The following is a 19,774-nucleotide window of genomic DNA, read 5'->3' as shown; positions in this document are numbered from 1 at the left end:
CCAGCTGAGGTCATTCAGTTTTTGTTTCTAAGGATTAACACCAAGCACACTGACTCAGGACCAAAACAATAGTTTGAACCCTGAATACTGCAACAGAAATAGGTGTGAATGCACGTATGTAGGCATGTACATACTCATATGCTCATATACACATGTGAACACAATGAAATGTGCACACATATGCATGTTTCCATGCACGTGTATATATGTATACATATATAAAGCATAGATGTGTGTGAGTGTGTGTGTGTGTGTGTGTGTGTGTGTGTGTGTGTGTGTGTGTGTGTGTGCGAATGCAGAAGCATTTTGGATGGACTGCAAGCACTGTCAGATTTTAGGGAAACAAAATTTCCAAGTCTTAAATTCTCATTCCAGTGGTATCATCATTATTTGGCACATTTTACCACTATAGGCCTCTCACTTTTTTTAAAGAATGACTACAATGAGGATTTCCTTTTTTTTTTTTTTTTTAAATATATCATTTGGAAAAATAAGTACTCCACAATTTCTTGACATTTCCCTAGCACCACCCCTCTATATCCTGCCCAGAAGTAAAGCTTGTGTGGTCTTAACTGATTGTGATTCGTCACTCAGGAAAACAGTTCATGATCCTGTATGAATTTATAGACCCAAAGCATTTGTGTCACTGAATAAATCACATATTACACACAGTTCTTTTTAGATCTGTGTTATATTAGAAATCCAGTAGAACTCTTTATAGAATTCTGATTTTTTTTCTAGAATTCTGTTGTGGGTAAAATGTTGGTTTGTAAATTTGTATCTTTCTACTAAAACCTTAGAAAAATATTTTTATCGATATCTTGAGGTTCAGGCAAATGAATTCTGAAAGATCCAGTTGACTAGTTTTACTTTGTATTGATCATATTCCCATATCATCAATCCTCAGGACGTATAATTACCATTTGAAGGTTTCGCACAGGAAATACTTTGATAATTTTAGATATTGACCTTTTTGAGTGGACTAGTAACCATTTTTCTCTCTGAGGCTCCATTATATTAATATTATAAATTCTAGTTAGAAAACTTAGTAAAAAGTTACTAAGCTTTCAACTATTCATTGTCAGTCTGGCAGATAATATATTTTGCTGTACACAATCATGTTCTTTTCCTTATTTCTTCCTTTTTGTCATACAGAACAAAGAGTTGCTATTTGCTGTACTTTTCCCATATCAATCAGAAGCTGTTTTATGTGGCGCTTAAGCTGTGGTAATCTTGTAAGAGGATCTGGTGGTTCCAACTCTCCTGTGAAGTCAAGCCAGCTTTCCAGAACTAAAGGAAGAAGAAAAAAGGAAAACTAAATGACACCGGGAAGAATTCATCAGAGAATTGAAATGTTAGGTCAGTTAGTTACATAGCTAACACCCTTGTAGTAAAGATAGGTTTACTATTTTTCAAATGGTGCCCAGCCCTAAATGAATGCAATTTCCCTTGGTATCTTAGTATTTGAAAAAAGTCACATAAGCATCTTAACTTTTTCCTTTGTTACAGCTGAAATGGAAAATCACCACCCTCCTCAACACCTTTCATGAATTTGAAAACTTGCATTATATTTAATTAATGTAGTATCAAGGCAAATCCTTTAATCTCCTCACCCCTCAAAAAATTTCATAATGGAAGAAAGGTGAACTTAAAAATGTCCTAAGAGTCTTCTTTAGCTGCTTTACTTATGATCTCTTTTCTAAACTATTAAAAAATGAATAAAAATCCATGTTCTCATTAATAGCAGTTTGTCCAAAAAAATTCACGTTTTCTCCAAAGTTAAATAGATTAAGGGTTACATTGAAAAATAAATGGAAAATCCCTCATAGAATCAGATCACAGCTGTTATATTGGGAATATCTTTAATCTTCTCTAACTTATTATAAAATCCAGTTTAGTACTGTCTGTCTCCACGCTTTTAGTTACACTACCTTAAAGTCTCCTTTGTGAGTGAATATAATTATAGTAAAGCAAGGGAAAAATAGCAGAGGTGACTTTTTGAAATGCCAGAAGTATACTTTTCCAAACATAGTAACACCACCTACAGGGTGTTGCATTACAAGTAAAGCATTGTAGAAAGAATACTGAATTAGGAATCACAATATTCCAATTCTATTCAAAGCTCTATTTCCTTATCTACAAAACATGGTTAATTAATAATAACTGTCTTGTGGGTTGTGTAAGGATCAAATAAAATGCATGTTAAAGTGCCTGAGAAACTAAAAAGAGCCATTAAAATGTCATGGGTTAGTATTATCACTATATTATTTCTTAGCTATAATAAGACCCTTCCTCCATTCATTTCCCTGTAATAGTAGTTGCAACATTACTGCAATAAAAAGAAAAAAAACAAAATATCCTTTTGTTATTTATTTCTGGTATAGTTCTCTTCTTTCTAAAAATAAACCATTGATAATAATAATACAAAGATGAAAGCTCTTATAGACAAAAAATGTAAAATATTTGCAAATGCTAACTTTTGAAAGATATTAATAAAAACAATGATAAAAGTTGTGATGTTTCATCATTATATTCAGACCTGTAAGATTCATCCTGCTAAAAGAACTGCTATTTTGGTTCAAATCAATAAAGACTACCTACTATGTACAATGTGTGACAATGGTGCTTATAAAAGAAATCATGCAAAAATCTACTCTCTGATGACATTGAAAAATAACTACTTAGTAATAACACAAATAACTGGAGAAAAATTTGTTGTATTTAGATTTTTCTCAAATTACCATCAACTTCTTTTTCAATCAGATCCATCCTGCTGGTGACTTCATTTTGGACATTCTCTATGTGTGTGAGAAGGTTGAGCTGCCACTGAAGATGAGAGTCTCCTTTTTCTTCTGTATTTCTTTTTTCATTATAGACGAATAATGTATTCCCTTCTGCTGAATTCTTTTCCACAGGATCATTAAGAAGAAATAAAAATGACTTTTTTAAAAATAGCTTCCATTTTATTATTTTAATTCTAGCTCTGATTCAAATACCTAACATGTCATTCTAAGTCACAAAAATACCTCAGCAATGTGCATTTTAGTGCATTTTAATGCATATCTTGAAACTATTGGGCATCGTGGTCTCTGTACAAAAATTGGAGAAGAAATTCAACTCATTTTAAGTAACACTGCAATATAGAGAGGAAAAAAAAAACTACCCTACCAAAATGTTTTCTCAAGCCTGGCCTCCCAAACTTGATAAAAAAAAAATGGTAGTTAAATTACAGCTTCATTTTAGAAGCTGAAAGAAACACTAAATCTTCCCTATTCACTTGGTATAAGCACTCATTATGTTCCAATGGATGAATACATGACTTGAGAATTCGTTGAGAAAATTACTAAATAAAAGATACATATTAAATTAGCCAGCTTTTATCTACTTATAGTTTAAGCAGTTTTTCTTTTTTGATTTTACTTTGCTATATGAAGTATCACTTAAATCAGACTAATTAATCTTCCTCAAAAGTTTCACTAATTTTTTCTTCCCTCCAAGTTATGCAGCATGATCACCATAATGGTCTAAAATATAGGCCACACACCCTCTACAAAAATAGGAGATTTCTTTCAAAGGAAAGGAGAGTGAGATACAGAGAATGAGAGATATATAGAAAGACAGAGAGATAAGACACTAGCCCTGAATAGAATGAGCTCAAATAGAATATATATATGGCAAAAAATGCTATAATTTGAGGTTATACTCTCACCACTAATACTCTAATCTAAAGCTTCATTATGTTGTGAGCATGACATGATCTCAAAGACTGGGTACAGTATAAACTTTTCTCTGTCCCACACTGAGCTGAAATGGCTTAGAGTTGAGGCTCAACAATGTCTCCTATTGACCGAAGACCACACAAGCTAAGTTCATACTCATTACCAAAATGTTACCTACCTCCCAATTTGCAAAACCATTAAAAAAAAAGTATAAAGCCATTCAAATTTGCAGTGGAGGTGGCATCCACCCTGATGAAATCATAGATCATGGGAAGCACGAATTTATTATGTAAGCTAGATTGTAGGAAGTGCCCCATATTTGAACCAATATCATAACAAACAGCACAAGAAATAATATGAAGTTGAAATACCTGGAGTGGAAGTGTGCCATGGTAGAGTGTAGATAGTATTTAACTAAGAGTCAGAAGATCTGGCTTCTAAAATTTTCTTGACTATGGTAAATCATATAAGCAATCACTTCAGTTTACTCATTTATAAAATGTGGATGAGAATACTTATATTGGATCCCTCATGGACAGTATGTGCACTGCCTATCACATATGGTGGTTGTGAGAAACAAAATAATATGAAAGCACTCTGAAAAGCATAAATCACATAATAATCAAGTATTATTATTATTTGCTAAAAACTCATTCAAAATATTTTGAGAAACTCTGATTAAATGTAGGTTTATTATTTTGTAATACAAGGTATTCCAAGTTGTGGTACAGTTCTGATCTTTAGTTAACTTATTAAAGCTTAGAATAGCACTAAAACTTTTCAAACTTAAGACATGTGTCTGTGTGTCTAAGATCAAACTAGATTGTAAGGTTCTCAAAGCTAAGATAGTTATCAGACATTTGATATTCCCCCATTCCCATAGTGTCTAGCCACAGAAAGCATTCTTTAACAAATTTTCTGAATTAAATGACTAATTCTAGTTATAATTTACATTTCTCATTAATTCAGACAAACATTCTTCCTCAGCAGGTAAGACTATAAAACTATTTGGGCAATGTGAATGAATATAAAGAATACAAAGAGGAGAAAAATTATTATGCTCTTCCTCCCTTTCCCAAGACAATATAAGCTCCATTAGAACAGAGAGAGGTTTTTAATTTTTTCTCTCTATCTCCAGCACCAGGAAGCATTCTGAGAGCTAGGAATAAGGAAGAATTAGACCTCTGAACTCTTCTCACATCAGGACCAAGCCACAAATCCCCTAGCTTCTTAGCCCCTCTAAGCCTCTCTAGGACCATAAAAACTGCTGGAGGGAATTCCCTAACCAAGGGTTCCTTAAATTAATGAAATCTCAGGCTTTGGGGGGGGGGGGGGAGGAGAGAGAGACTCATCCCCTTGCATAATGTATTAACCAATGTACATCATAAACAGATGCCTTATATGCTATATTAAACTTTACTATTAAATATCATATGTTTATACAAATAAAATCAGAATTATGAAATCCTTTCTGAATTTGTGAAAACCCTGAAGTGTAAGATATTATACTGTAGATACCACAAGTGTAAGATATCAAGACATTTAGGTGGCATAATTTAGAGTGTAGCACTTAGAGACAGGAAGATATGAGTCTGAATTCTATCTTAGACAACTACAGCACTGACCGACACAGGACAAGTCATTTGGCTTCTCATGATTTCTTCACCTTTAAAATAGGGATAATAATTGTAGCTATTTCACAGAGTTGTTGTGAAGATGAAATGAGACAAGATAAAAGTCAGGTATCACCACTAGAAGTTTGCATGTGTTTGACATTACTAAAAGGCACTTTATACGATTCACTATTCTAGAAATAATGACTCTTCACCTATTCATTGTCAAAAGGATGAGGAGACACCATTTATTAAAAGTAATCAAAACTGAAGGAAATTTTTCTTTTTTTTTAAAGTCAGTGAAAAAAATGCATCAATTTATTTAAATCTGATTGACATACAATTTGCCTAGCATGGTAATCTTATGGAGTAGATCTTCGAAGGCTGTTTATGAATTGAATCTTTCTATCTGTTGTATAAAGAGTAACTGCTACATCTACAGTTCTAAGTATTACTAGTTTTAGAAAAAGGAAGATTTGAGCACCACCTTCTGTCTAAAATAGTCAACTAGATTACATGCCCATATTAGCAAGATGCCTCCACATACATGGCAATCCTTTGTAAGCTTCATGTACAAAATGTTCAACTTGGTGGTAAATGCAAGTGACTGTAGTTTTTTGAAGACGAGGGGTGGGAGGATCGGTGCTAGTGGGCCTATGTCTATCTGCTCAAGTAAACCTTGTTCATTTGTATTCTGAAGTCTCCATTGATTCAAACAGTACAATTCAGAATTTGTACTACTTTACATAGATATGTCATGCCCTAATTATGTAGTCAAGATACTATACAAGCTGTATTTCCTTCTTGTGTTTATTTTAAGAATTTCCCACTGACTCCTTCCTGACTGCCTAAAAACATGCTTAGATTTCTCTTATCCTTAAACAATCTTCTCTTAAAATTGTCATCCTATCATGTATCTCTCATCCCTTTCTTTTTAAACTACTAAAAAAGTTTTCTAAATATATTTTCATTTTCTTACTACTTTACTTTTCAAGACCTTGTAGCTTGGATTCTCTCTAAGAAAAACTGCCTTCCAAGAAAATCATTAAAAGGGAACTGCTAGATGATTAAGTGGATAGAGCATCATGCCTAGAGACCATTAGGTCCTGGGTTCAAATCTAGCCTCAAATGATTCCCCACTGTGTGACACAGGGCAAGTCACTTAATGCTGTTTGCCTCAGATTCCCCATCTGTAAAATGAGCTGGAGAAGGCAAACCACTCCAGTATCATTGCCAAGAAAACCCTAAACTGCAAAGTTTAGACCAATCCTTGCTATTCTTTTTTTTTTTTAAACTTTCACCTTTCATCTTAAAATTAATGCTGTATATTAGTTCCAAGACAAAGGAGTGGTACAAGCTAGGCAATAGGGATTAAGTGACTTGCTAAGGGTCACACAGCCAGGAAGGGTCTGAGGACAGATTGAAACACAGAACCTCCCATCTCCAAGCCTGGCTCTCTATCCACTGGGCAATCTGGCCACCCCCTAACTTTTGCTGTTCTTTTGGAAAATATAGAGAGATAATAGTACTTATTCTATGGCTCGGGAAGCATTTGAGTGGCCAGATCCAAAGAAGAAATTAATAGACTGATATTAACTAGAAAAGAGGTATCTACTGGACAGCCTCAAAGATCTGTGTTTGGCACTGTGTTATTTAATAATTTCATCAGTGCCTTGGGAAAAACTAGAGATGAAAAGCTTATTAATTTGCAGATGACACAAAACTAAAAGTGATGAATAGAACACATGATGAAATAGTCAACACCCAAAAAGATCTTGACACAAGTAAAAATGTTGGACTGACCCTAATAAGACAAAAACTTAATAGGAATTATTATTAAGTCTTACCTATGGGTTCAAAAAATCATCTGCATCGGAGAGAGCTGGGTGGTTTAGTGGATTGAGAGCCAGACCTAGAGATGGGAAGTCCTGGGTTCAAATCTGACCTCAGGCACTTCCCAGCTGTGTGACCCTGAGCAAGTTACTTAACCCCCACTGTCTATCCGTTACCACTCTTCTCTCTGGCAACTAACACATAGTGTTGATTCTAATATGGAAGGTAAAGGTTTAAAAAAAAATCAACTACACCTACTAGATAAAAGAAGTACTGCCTTGTGTTAATTTTCAAACACCATATTTTAGGAGGGCATTGGTACAACTGGAAAGAAATCTAAGGAAGTCACAAGATTATAGATCTAAATCCAGAAGGGACTTTAGAAGCTATCTAGTCCAACCTTCTCACTTTACATATTAGAAATCTGAGGTCTAAGGAACTAACAGCAAGTGCAGAAGGACACTTTAGTAGTGAACATGCAAGTCAGGATTAGAACCCCAGTCCTCTGGCTCCAGAGGCTCTTTCTACTGAACCAGGATGCTCCTTTATACTAGGATAGGGAAGGGCTTCAGTATCACACTAGATGGGAATGAGTTGAAGCAATTACAGATGATAGTCTCCAGAAAAGAAGTTAGTGCAGATAAGATAGCTGTCTTAACATTTTTAAATGACTATCACATAGAAATGGGATTAGATTTATTCTACTTGGCCCTAGAAAGAACAAGAAGTTGGAAGTTGCAGAAAATTGCAGAGCTGATGAAAGGAAAAATTTCCTTATAATTACTGTGATCCAGATCCTAAAGTAGATACTAATTCACTTGATTTTTTAAAGGCTAAATAATCACTAATCCAGGAAAAAGTATATATTCTTGTTTGTATATAGACTGGGTTATGTGGTCTGCAAAATCACTTCTTTTAGTATATACCAAAACCTATGTCTTCACTTCTCATTAACTGTCAGCAATTCCCTACCTCAGCAGCATCTACCTACCACCTCACATTAACTTAGTTTGAGATTTCAAGAAAGAGAAAGGCAGCCACATCTACTTCTAATGTAACAACAGTGATTATTAATAACTTACATATTAGGAGTAGAAAACCAGCAAATCTATTTTACCTGATGAAATATTTCTTATGCCCCAAGGAACAAAAACATATAATTCTGTTTACTTCCATCCTTGCGGGCCTGGTTTGGTCTGATTCAAGGAAAATAAGCTATACACACAAACCACAACCCAGAACCCTCCCTGCCCAACCTAAGAAACAATTTGGGGTGGCCTGAAGTGGGGAAAGTCTGTGCCGGTATATACTGAGTATATACAGAGGGAGCCAGAGCTTGTCATGAATTCTAGGGGAAGCAGACATTAAGCAGCTTTAAATTCATGGATCATGAGGAGCTATGACAAAGATAAACACAGATCTTGGTACTATTTCTTTGGTTATCAGGGCTTATCTTCATAGATTCATCATATATTCTAGGCATTTCTATCAAAGTTTTTTCTCTTCTAGGGGAACTACTTTGCATCACTGTTTATTAATATTTACCTACCTATTGCCATGAACCTATTTTTCAACCAATCCATCCTATCAACATCTATCTACTTATCTGTTAACATCTACCTACCTAACAAACATCAACTGGTACCTACCTCTCTCTATCAATACATTTATTTAAATCTGGCTAATGATTGTTTTCTATCTATAATTGTCTTTTGCCAATACCACTGATTGATAGAATAGCAACATTAAGGTTTTGGAAAAGGCTCAAACTATGCCCTAGAGCAATGATGGACAAACTACGGCCTGCAGGCCATATGCGGTCCCCTGAAATGTTCTATCCAGCCTCGTGACATTATTCCTAATCTGAAAAATACAAGAGTAGGATACAATACAATGAAATTTCAAAAGAGTTGCCTTAGAAACAGACTGACAGATGAGCATTTCCTTTCCTTTGGCCCCCTCTTTAAAAAGTTTGCCCATCATTGCTCTAGGCAATTATAAGTAGTCTGAAATAATAACAAAAAGTATATTATTTCAATGAATATAAACATTTTTGTTTCTAATCATCAAAGGCCTTATTTTAAGAGCAAGGTGATTTCTTTTTTTTGTAAGTAAAATCATAAAGTACTAAAGTTTGGGGCTTTAAATTATGACTTTTATTTCACTTACCATAAGAATCTTAATATTAAACCTAACATATAAATATGAGTTGCAGACTGGCATTCCAGATTTGCCTATTCTTTATAAGGTTATACTACACCAACCTCTGCCAAAAACATCTAAATGTATCTTTATAGTAAAATCCCACTATAAAATTATGAATTCTCACTACAATAATGGTCAGTCATTTGCTATTCCATCAAATTTTTCTGGAAAACCAACTGTCCCTAGTAAAACTGACAAATTATTTCTGAGGCTAAAAAGACAAAAATAAAAAGTCTCTGCCCCAAAGGACTTTACCTTCTATTAATCATTAGATGTCAGAAGTATCTGATAAAGTCAGATGATACAGTTTCAAATCCAAGTTCTACCACCTGGTATGAAACCTTGGGTGAGTTATTTAAATTCTGACAAGTCTCAAGTTTCTTATCTATAAAATGAGGAGGTTAGACTAGATGGTCTCTCTCTAACATCTCTTTCAGCTCTACATCTACATTCCTATGATTAAGCCATCATCCTTGTTCTGATTGCTGATTAGGCTTAATAATGTCTGAATTTCTATAAATCCAACTTACAGGATATGAAAGAAAGGCCTACTCTGTTAAATTATACCACCAAAGTGATTTTGCGACATTAATACAGGATAAGCAAGTGTCACCTATCATCTCAGAACCCTTGCTGTATAGCTATTTGGCCAATCATCCATTGCTAAATTTGCTTCTACATAATTAATTTATCTCTTTAACATTTCCAAGGAAATCAATAAAGTTTGTTAGGTAGGGCATTCTTATAGTAGGTACCTCAGTATTTGCATGAAAAGAATTCTCATACAAAAATAATACAATTAGTGTTCTCCTCCTGGTAAGATGTTCAAGAATTGGTATGCTATTATAAATTTAATGTGCAATGTACCTTTAAAGGAAACTAATGAAACTCTATGTAAAAAATACAATTGAGTGGTTCTTTCAGATTTCCAGGATCAGAACCAATATTTTTCCTTACTATTCTTCTAATCAAATTACCATCAATTTAATTTTGGTAAGTAAATTCTATTCTGTATATTCTCTACGTGTATAAGAGAGCCATGTAAAGATAATCCAAATTTCTCCATTTCATTAAGTTCGAATTCTCATAGAATTTTTCTAATGTTGATTTTTTCAAAGTCATAGTTAAATGAAAAAAATTACCTGTTCACTCATACCATCTTCTTTTATGGAAAATTGTAAACAGTTTTTATCTTCTGTGTGAAAGTCCTGTTCCTCTTCAAAACTACTAACGTCTTCATCATCAGAGCTCACAGGATCAGATGATTTACAATCCTGAACAAAATTTTGTGGTTTCTGGTAGCTGTGCTCACTTGTAATATATGTTCCTTCCATTTTTCTTGGCAAGCTAGGAGTCTCTTTATGATTCTGAGCAGGACATGTCCGTTCTTCTAGATTAACAGTGTCTTGCACTGTCATTTTTTTCTCTATCCCAACAGCTATTTGATCTTGGTCTTTCCGCTTTCCTGAACAGGCCCAGAGATGAAGGTCAGGATGATGCTTATTCCTTGAAAGAAGGTAGGAAGAGAAACTGTGATATTAGAATAATGGGCTTTTTAAGTGTGGTCTGAAGATTCCTAGGGGTCTCTGAGACCTTTACAGAGGATTTATGAGATCTAAACTATTTTTAAAATAATACTAAGATGTTTTCATTTCTAATATGATAAATATTGATAGATATTACCCACATAAGAAACAACTCATTAGGAACCTCAAAATTTTTTAAGAATGTAAAGAGACCAAAAAGTTTGTGAACCACTGTATTGAGAAATTTTGATTAATTTTAAGATAATTTTCTCTACCTGTAATCCATTAAAATATTATAATGAAATTTATAATTGTATTGCATTAGTTATTCATCATTGGATTAATGAAATTGGCAAGGGCTTCTTTTATGTACCTAACACATTCTCAGTCGGCCTGATCACAAACTGAGCCAAAGTTAAGGCTTCCATCATTAGGAGAGGGAGAGGCCTCAGGAATTGAAAGAGAGAGAATGTACAACTAGAGTTTGCCTTTTTATCTATGGTTCAGTAGTGATGGCACTTCTCTAACCATGTGTCTTCATTAAAATCCATTCATCAATCTATTTGCTGTAATAGCAGAATCTAGAAAATATTCTGTTGGGCATCAGGTTTTCAATTTAATTTCAATTTCAGTCTAATTTATCTAACAATTGTTAAGTCCCTACTACTACTGGGCACTATTCTAGGCAGTGGGTAAAAACAACAAACAAACAAAAAGAACTCTTAAGGAATGTACATTTCACTGGAGAAATACAATATATGCAGAAGTAAATACAAATTATATACAAACAAATTTCAAAACATAATTTCAAGAGGGAAAGTCATTCACTAAATTAGTAGTTAAGTTTCTACCATGTACCAGGCATTGTGGTTAAGTACTAGGGATACCAAAAAAGCCACAAAACAAAAGCAATTTCCTGTTTTCAAGGAACTCACAGGTGAAGGAAGGAGACAACATATAACTATGTAGAATCAAGATATATGCAGGATAAACTGAGAGAAGTCTCAGAGGGAAGGCTCTATGATTAAGAAGGACTATGCAAGACTTCTGGCAGAAGATGGGACTTTAGCTGAGACTTGAAGGAAGCCAGGGAAGTCTGGAGGCAGAGATGAGGAGGAAGAGTTCCAGGCATAGGGGACAGTCAGAGAAAATGCTCAGAGCTGGGAGAAAGAATGCCTTCTTTAAGGAGGCCAGGGTTACTGATCACAGAGTAGAGAGGGAGGGGAAGTATCATGTAAGAAAACTGGAAAGGTAGGCAAGAGTCATATTATGAAGGTCTTTTAAAAACCAAGTCGTAGATTTTATATTTGATCCTGAAAGTAACAGGGAACACCAGAGTTGAGGAAATTAAGAAAGGATTTGTAAAGGAAGTGTCAACTGAGCTATGCCTTGAAGGAAGACCAGGACTCAATGGAGCATTGGTCTATGTCTAATTTCTGCCATACTGTTTTCCAGTTTTCCCAGCAGTTTTTGTCAAATAGTGAGTTCTTCCAAAAAGCCTGAATCTTTGAGTTTCTCAAACTCTAGGTTACTATGGTCATTTACCATTGCATGCTGAAGTGTCTCATCTATTACACTGGTCCTCCACTTAGTTTCTTAGCCAGTACCAGATCATTTTGATAGCTGCTACTTTATAATACAATTTGAGACCTGGTACAGTTAGATATTCTAGGTCTTTGGTTCTTCTAATGAAGCTTGGGATTCTGTGATGTGGAGGTGAAAAGAGAATGGGTTGGACCACTTGGACAAAAGGAGAGGCAGGAGAAAGAACTTCTTGTATCTCTTAAGAGCTCTCATGTCAATTTGGTTGAAGTGTATAACATATAAAGGGAAATAATATGAAATAAGACCACAAAATTAGGCTGGAATAGATTATAGAATACAGAAAGTTTTCAATAACATGATGTGAGAAGTTTATATTTTATTCAAGAGGCCATTACATATTTTGCGTATATGTAAGTGGAATGAAATTATTAAATCTGTTTGAGGGCCTGAACTAGTGCAGATATTTTAGGTCTAAAGAAGGAAGCAGATATGAAAGATTTTATGGAAATAGAAGAAAATTAGATTTGTCATCTAATTAGATATAGTGGTCAAGGGAGACAGAAGATTCAAGGTTGACGCTAAGATTATTTAATGGAAGATTTTGAGGCCAATTTCCAGTTCATAAGAGAAGGAGGAGTCAATTTTATCACAGCTGGGCTTTCTGGAGAAAGAAGACAATAAAACAATTTTACTTATTTTCTGATTTTGATATAATAATTAATTGAAATAACTTTTCTTTAATGATAAATTACTTCTGAAGTTATTCCCTTAACAACTTCCTTTTGATCTCTACTGAATTTTATCATAGTCTGGAACAACATTGAAAATATTATTTAAAAGGCAGCTATCTGGTTACAGACATCCTTTAATGCAGGAATAATCCACAAAAATCTCAGAAATGGAAAGGATCACTAATGATGTTAGTGAGAATATGAATATAGAAGATGACATGACAGTGAGAAAGAAACTAAATTAAAGGCAACAAGAAAAGCAATATAATCCCTACTTTTCTATTTTATATTAAGGTATTTGTCAAAGGATCTTTGTTCAGGTCAGGGCATAAAAAAAGCAGAAAGATAAAGGATCGAGGGGATAAAATAAAACAATCATAAACTTAAGTGAATGAGACACTAAGGAAGAAAAGAACTGAATGTATTTATCCTGGGGGAAAAAAAAAGAGTTAAGTTGAAATTAACTAATAGATGATAGATTCAAAAGGAAACTAAGATGGAGGTGGTGGTAGTAAGCAACTTAGATAAAATAGAATAAAAGGAAACAGTATTAACAAACAATAAAAAGAAATTTAGGTTAGGCATTAGTAAGAACTTTCTTACTGGTATGGGATTCAAACACTAGAATGTGTTGTTTTAAGGAATCCAAGAATTTTTTAAAAGGCTGTCCCTCTAGAATGATACAGAAGCTAAAAGGGATACATATAAAATTCTACACTTGAGATTTTCTATGTTAAAAAGAGGTGACCATTTTGGTGGACTGTAAGTTTTCTGAGAAACAGAATGACAGTGGACAGATAATCACCCTCACTGACCCAAAGCTCTCAGTGCTCAAGGAAATTATTTAGGAAAAATAGTCACAGTAAAGTCTCACATCGGTAGAGAGTTTCCTCATTAGGAATTTCTCGTAACAATTAAATTAAAGGCCTAGTCCAAAAATAAAGTTCAGTATAAACACTGTGACATGACAGTCTTAAAAAAAAAAAGAATGAAATCCTACATTGCAACAACGAAGGAACGGTTCTGAGAATGAGTCAGTTAATCATCTAATAGTAATTTCTCTTTATCAGACCCTACCTAGAATATCAATTAGTATTTGGTAGGTGCTTACTAAAGGTCTCCCATGGGCTACTGTACTAAGTTCTAGGGAAACAAAGACAAAAAGAGAGAGAAAACCTATGAGCAACATCTGGAAGTTACAAGGATGTATGAAGTTTAAAGCAAGGTAGATTTCAGAGACTGGCATAAAGAAAACCTTTCCAACAATTAGAACTGTCTAATCATGGAATAGATTACCTCTCAGGATACTGTGGTTTTTAAACCAAAAATCAAAAGATTTAAGTTCATATCTCAGCTCTTATATTTACAACTTTATAAACATGGGCAAATCACTTAATGTCTTTAAATCTCTAATCTCTAAATCAGTTTTAACACTGATAAAAAAGGGGGAATAATAAAATCTGCATTACCTACCCAATGGGGAGATTACCAGTAAACATTTATCAAATTAATAAATATTTTTCAAGCACAAGGTATTGTGCCAAGCCAGGAAACAAGGATGAGGAAGGAGAGCATTCTAGGCATGGGGGACACCCAGAGAAAATGCCCAGAGCCAAAGGATGGTGTATCTTGTTCATGGAATAGCCACATCAGTATCACTGTATCAAATAGTAAAGGGCTGGGAGTAAGGTGTGAGTAGAAGGCAAAAGTAGGAGGGAGTGAGGTTATTAAGGTCTTTGAACTCCAGAGGATTTTGTATCTGATCCTAGAGGTGACAGGGGAGTTGCTAGAGTCTATTGTGGGGGAGGGAGGAGAAGGGAAGTGTGACCTGGTTAGAACTATAATTTAGGAAAATTACTTCAGTGGCTAGAAGGAGGAGTCCTCGGAAATCTAGAAAGGGATGAAAAGGTTTGGAAGGGTTACTGTGGAGAGTGTGGGATATTGAATTGATGAGAAAGTTATAATAAGATTGCCTAGCAGCAGTGAGGGCCCAGTTGTGGTTGGTAACATTAATTTGCAATGGATGCAATCAGAAGAATTGCATGATTTAATATCTTTTTATTCAGCAGCAAGTGCAATGAAGCAAAGTGGATAGCAGATGAGAACCAAGGTTGAGGCTTTGGTAATATGAAAAAGGGCTTAGGGGCTCAAGGGAACAGGACAGCCAAGAGCTCAAGTGGTCAGGATAGGGGGAAAATAGTAGCATGATCACTAAAGAGAGAGCCTTGGAGAGAAGTGAGAGGTCAAGGGACTGAAGTCTCAGTATGGACAAAAAATAGGGCTTAATAAGGGAAAGCAGAGGGAGAAACTGAAAATCAACTTAGTCAGGTAAGGAAATTTTGGAAATCTTGAGTATATAAGTGATGCAATTGTGAATGATGGCAAGAAAAAGGGTATGAATATATTTGTGTGTGGTTAAGGTAAGGTGGAGGAATAGACAGGAAGTGAAAAAGGTATTATATAAATGTATGAGCTATTGACCAAATTAGATATCAAGGTATACTTATTTACATATGTATTCCCTTTTAATTGGGCCATTTCATTTTTCCTCTTAGTTTCTTTTGACAATCAAAGGTAGCACGGCTTAATGGATAGAGTGCTATGACTGAAGTCAGGAAGGCCTTGGCTCAAATCCCTCCTCTGACCCTGGGATAATCACATAATCTCTATGTGCCCAAGCAACTTTGTCTAGGACTCAATATATGGTTTGTGATTTGTGCTGGTGGAGGGAATTTCTACAGTAGTTTACCAGACTGACAAAATCAGATTTTTCCTGTATTCATCAAAGTAAAGTGCTATTTACTTTGTATTTTCCTCATAGAATGCATAAATTACTTATAACATTGACTTAGGAAGAGAGGAGAGAGGAATGAGGGGATAAGGTTTCTTAGCCTAGCACTTGAACAATCTACCACTTTCAGAGAATTTCTGAAGGAGAAGAATGTCCAAAAATACAGAACAACAGTTGTATAGGTAACTTTGCTACTTCTGTAATGTCTAATGGCATGTGAGATAAAATGGACAACTGGAGACCCAAAGAAACCTAGTTACCTTACTCAGTATTTTGTTATTCTAAGCCAGTGATGGGCAAACTACAGCCCAAGGGCCAGAGGGCGGGGCCCTGAAATGTTCTATCCAGTAGGATACAATACAATGAAACTTTGGAAGAGTTGTCTTAGAAACAGACTGACAGATGAGCATTTCCTTTCCTTCGGCCCCCTCTTTAAAAAAGTTTGCCCATGAGTGTTCTAAGCTATTACAAGGTAATGCTAACCTGCACTTCAAAAAATTATTCGGTACCATTCAAACCCTCTTATATCAGAATGTATAACAAAAAAAAAGGGCATTACTTCATATATTTTTCATTTTTCTTTGGTTCAAATCAGTATTAAAATCTGATCCTTTTCTATGAATTTCCACTTACTTTAGAATACCAATTTTTAGTTGTAACCCATGGAGCACTTCTGTTACACCATATACATCAGCAAGTAGATGATGTGTTGAAACTATCTTTTTGGCATTGAGATGAGAGTAATTTTCCTTTAAAAATGATAATCCACACATTCGTCCATTGTTCAACCATTCCTTATCATAAAGGTATTTTGCACTCCATCTCTGACCTGTAAATAATGAAATCATCCATGTTACAAATGACTAACTTAGATTACCTTTCAAATCTTCCACTGCCACTAGTGCTTGTACATGAAAGTAGCTTCAAAGGGGTAGAATTCTGACACCTTGAAAGCAAGTTCCCTTTTTGAGAAATTACAGCAGGTTACATAAGAATATAGTTATTACCAACAGTCAATGAACTTGGATCCAGTGTCTGCTTCTAAATGCCATTATTTATCTGCCAACAAAACCTTTGAATGAGAGAAGTCACATTGATTTACTTTTTTCTCATTTCTCTGATTTAAAAACTGTCACACAGTTCTAGCTTAAAATTCTATAGCCTTACATTTCTGAGTGATAATTCTGATATACACTGTGTGCACTGCTTTTGTTGCTTATTCTTTTCAAATAAGAAAAAGGACAGTATTCTATAGCTTAGCAGGTAGGACTACCCCTAATCAAAGAGTCATAGCATGTTGTAATGAAAAAAAAGCATAGGACAGGCCAATAATAAATTAGGATTCCACCCTAGGTCTGCTATGTGGTACTGAATAAGTGAGTCTATTTCTTTTTGGCCTCACTTGAGTTATCTATAAAATATGGAGTTGTACTACAGTGCTAAAGTCCCTTACAACTTTAAAATTCTTTAATTTTATGTTTCTGCATCTACCTATTACTTGTAGTTGTCCAGAAATAGGTGTAGTATGTCTTTGAATAGCTCCAGTAACTGTAAGGTAAGCTCCAAATAAGTAGGAAATAATGCCTGTATGGGTTCAGTTCAAGTGTATTAGCACAATGGGCATCTTCCTAGTTGTTGAGACACTAAAAACATGGGTATAAAACACTGAATCATGAAACTGCATAGGATGAAATACACGGAAATGGGAACAGAGAGGGCTCTTTTTTCATTCCATAACCATTGATACAAATCTATTTTTCCAGTATATTGATAATTATATTGTTACATTTACATTTATTTTATTATTTAAGCATCATAAAATAAAGAAAACAGTTTTGAAAGCACTTTAAAAACCATAAATTTATAAATGTAAAGTATTATTATTTAGCATAAAATAACATGACAAAAGAAATATTAAAATATTTTATAAGAATTTATAGTTAAGAAATTTTGTATTAATATTTATATCATAGAATTACATATTGAACATTTAGTTACAAATAGTGAATATGTACATTTGCTCAAATACTGTTGCTTCTACCAAGGTAATTTTGAAATATTTTATCCATAAAATTCACCCTAAGCCACCCTACTTTAACATCTTTCAGAACAGTACTTTTTCTCCAGCTATGCTAAGGAAATCCTATCCATATACTTATTGGAGGAGAATGAAAATGGGAATTAGAAAAATGATTGTTGAGCAAATCAGGGACCATGACAGCAAATTAAAAGGAGTGTACCTAAGAGAACAGTGTCTCATCATCATGGCAGGCCTCTTTCCTAAAGTTTCTAAGTAGGCAGAATTCATTGGCACTTAGGGGGTGGAATAGGGAGATACTGTAGACACTAAAAATTATCGTCTTCTAGGAGAGGCTGGGCAAGGAGAATTAGACATGGAATTGCATGGCAGAGGTGTGGAAAGCCTGGATTTTAGGCTGAGAGATATTGACAGAGTTAGTGCAAAATTCTGATGATGTAGGAGAGAAGCAATGTGGCTTAAAGATTAGCCTTCATTACTGGCCTAACAGCTTAACATCTGTTCCCCAAAGCCCCTCTGCAGCTCAGAGAGCAAGTGGGGAAACAACTTCTCCTTTGCCATTGTCAATGTCAAAGTCTACAGGAGAAGCTCTGGGGAAAAGATGGAGGAGAAGAATCTGCTATTATCATGATAACAATTATGTAGTCTCAGTACTCTATAAAGACCTAATTTAACCTTTTGCAAGTAAGAATTTTGACTGTATGGGAAGGAGTTACCTGTTTTTAACATAGCTCCTACTGAATTAATTTTATTGTTCTGCAAACATTATATCTTCACAAAATCAGTTAATGAAATCTGGTAGGTTATATCTGTATTAAAAAACAAACAAAACAACAAAATTCCTACCTGGTGGATCTCTGCAAATATAACAGATATACTGCTCAGGGATGCTATCCTCCAGCAGCCCCATACAAACACTGTGCTGCCAACACAGACACTCTTCACACTGTCGGGAAAAAAAAAAAAGGTATTTGTAGCTACAGACCACTCTTTGGAAATAAACAGACAAAAAATTATTCTCTTCCACTTAGGGTGGAAGGTTCAGGTTCTACCGCTCCAAGAATTCAATTTATTCTTCATGTAGCCAAAACAAAACATGACTTAAGGTTCATTTTAGTTTTGAAAGAGTTGCCTACTTGACAATTTTTCTATGTAAAAGTTATGTAAGTGGTTTATTAAATATTAGCTCAACTAAAAAATAAATCTTTTTTTTTTCCATTTAAATCACATTGACTTTTTAGGATTCATTCCTTAACTGAAGCTTTTTTTAAATATACATATTAGAAACGAAAAATAAGTATTCAGTAGAACACTGAAGTACCATCTGTGCAAAAACTTTGATTAATCTGTGATTTCCTTCATGTGGCTATAATGTGGAAGGGATTCTTTTGAAGCATAAAGGTATAGTAGATAAGCCACTGAAATCTTTTGAATTCTGAAATTCTGCCAATTACCACATTTATCTCATGAAGAAAAGAAAATCTGTGAGGGATCTTTCCATTTGGCAATTGGTTCTTTATGTTTCCTAGTTATCTATATTTATAGGAAAAAAGTAAAAACACTGATGTGGTTCACTTTCTTCTATTATGTATAAATTTATTTGTTACTTATCAAAAACATCGTATTTAGCAGCTTAAATATTTAATGTTTGTAGTGGTCTGAAAACTGTCATTCTTAGTACCTTCTACTATTTTTTCTAAGATTCCACTGCCATCACTTGTATAAGTAGAGGGGGAGCCTCAAAGGTGTCATGGCCATTTTCTATTTTTATCT

The 19,774-nt window shown here is 34.5% G+C and overlaps 1 protein-coding gene across 2 annotated transcripts in view; it reads right to left on the bottom strand.

Moving 5' to 3' along the window:
- Positions 1-476: 476 nt before the first annotated feature.
- PHF20L1 (PHD finger protein 20 like 1) overlaps positions 477-19,774 on the bottom strand; it is a 114,366-nt gene continuing 95,068 nt past the window's right edge. For both annotated transcript variants that reach the window (XM_044669213.1, XM_044669216.1), the window contains 5 exons: positions 18,848-18,947; positions 16,597-16,792; positions 10,513-10,876; positions 2,742-2,904; positions 477-1,290 (listed from right to left, as the gene is read on the bottom strand). In XM_044669213.1, the coding sequence (XP_044525148.1) occupies positions 1,148-1,290; positions 2,742-2,904; positions 10,513-10,876; positions 16,597-16,792; positions 18,848-18,947 (966 nt within the window). In that variant the 3' untranslated portion in view covers positions 477-1,147. The remainder of the gene's footprint in view (positions 1,291-2,741; positions 2,905-10,512; positions 10,877-16,596; positions 16,793-18,847; positions 18,948-19,774) is intronic.

The sequence above is a fragment of the Gracilinanus agilis genome, chromosome 1, assembly GCF_016433145.1.
Source record: "Gracilinanus agilis isolate LMUSP501 chromosome 1, AgileGrace, whole genome shotgun sequence".
Lineage (NCBI taxonomy): Eukaryota > Metazoa > Chordata > Mammalia > Didelphimorphia > Didelphidae > Gracilinanus > Gracilinanus agilis.
Note: the sequence above shows the minus strand (reverse complement) of the source record. Positions and strands in the feature narration are given on the sequence as shown.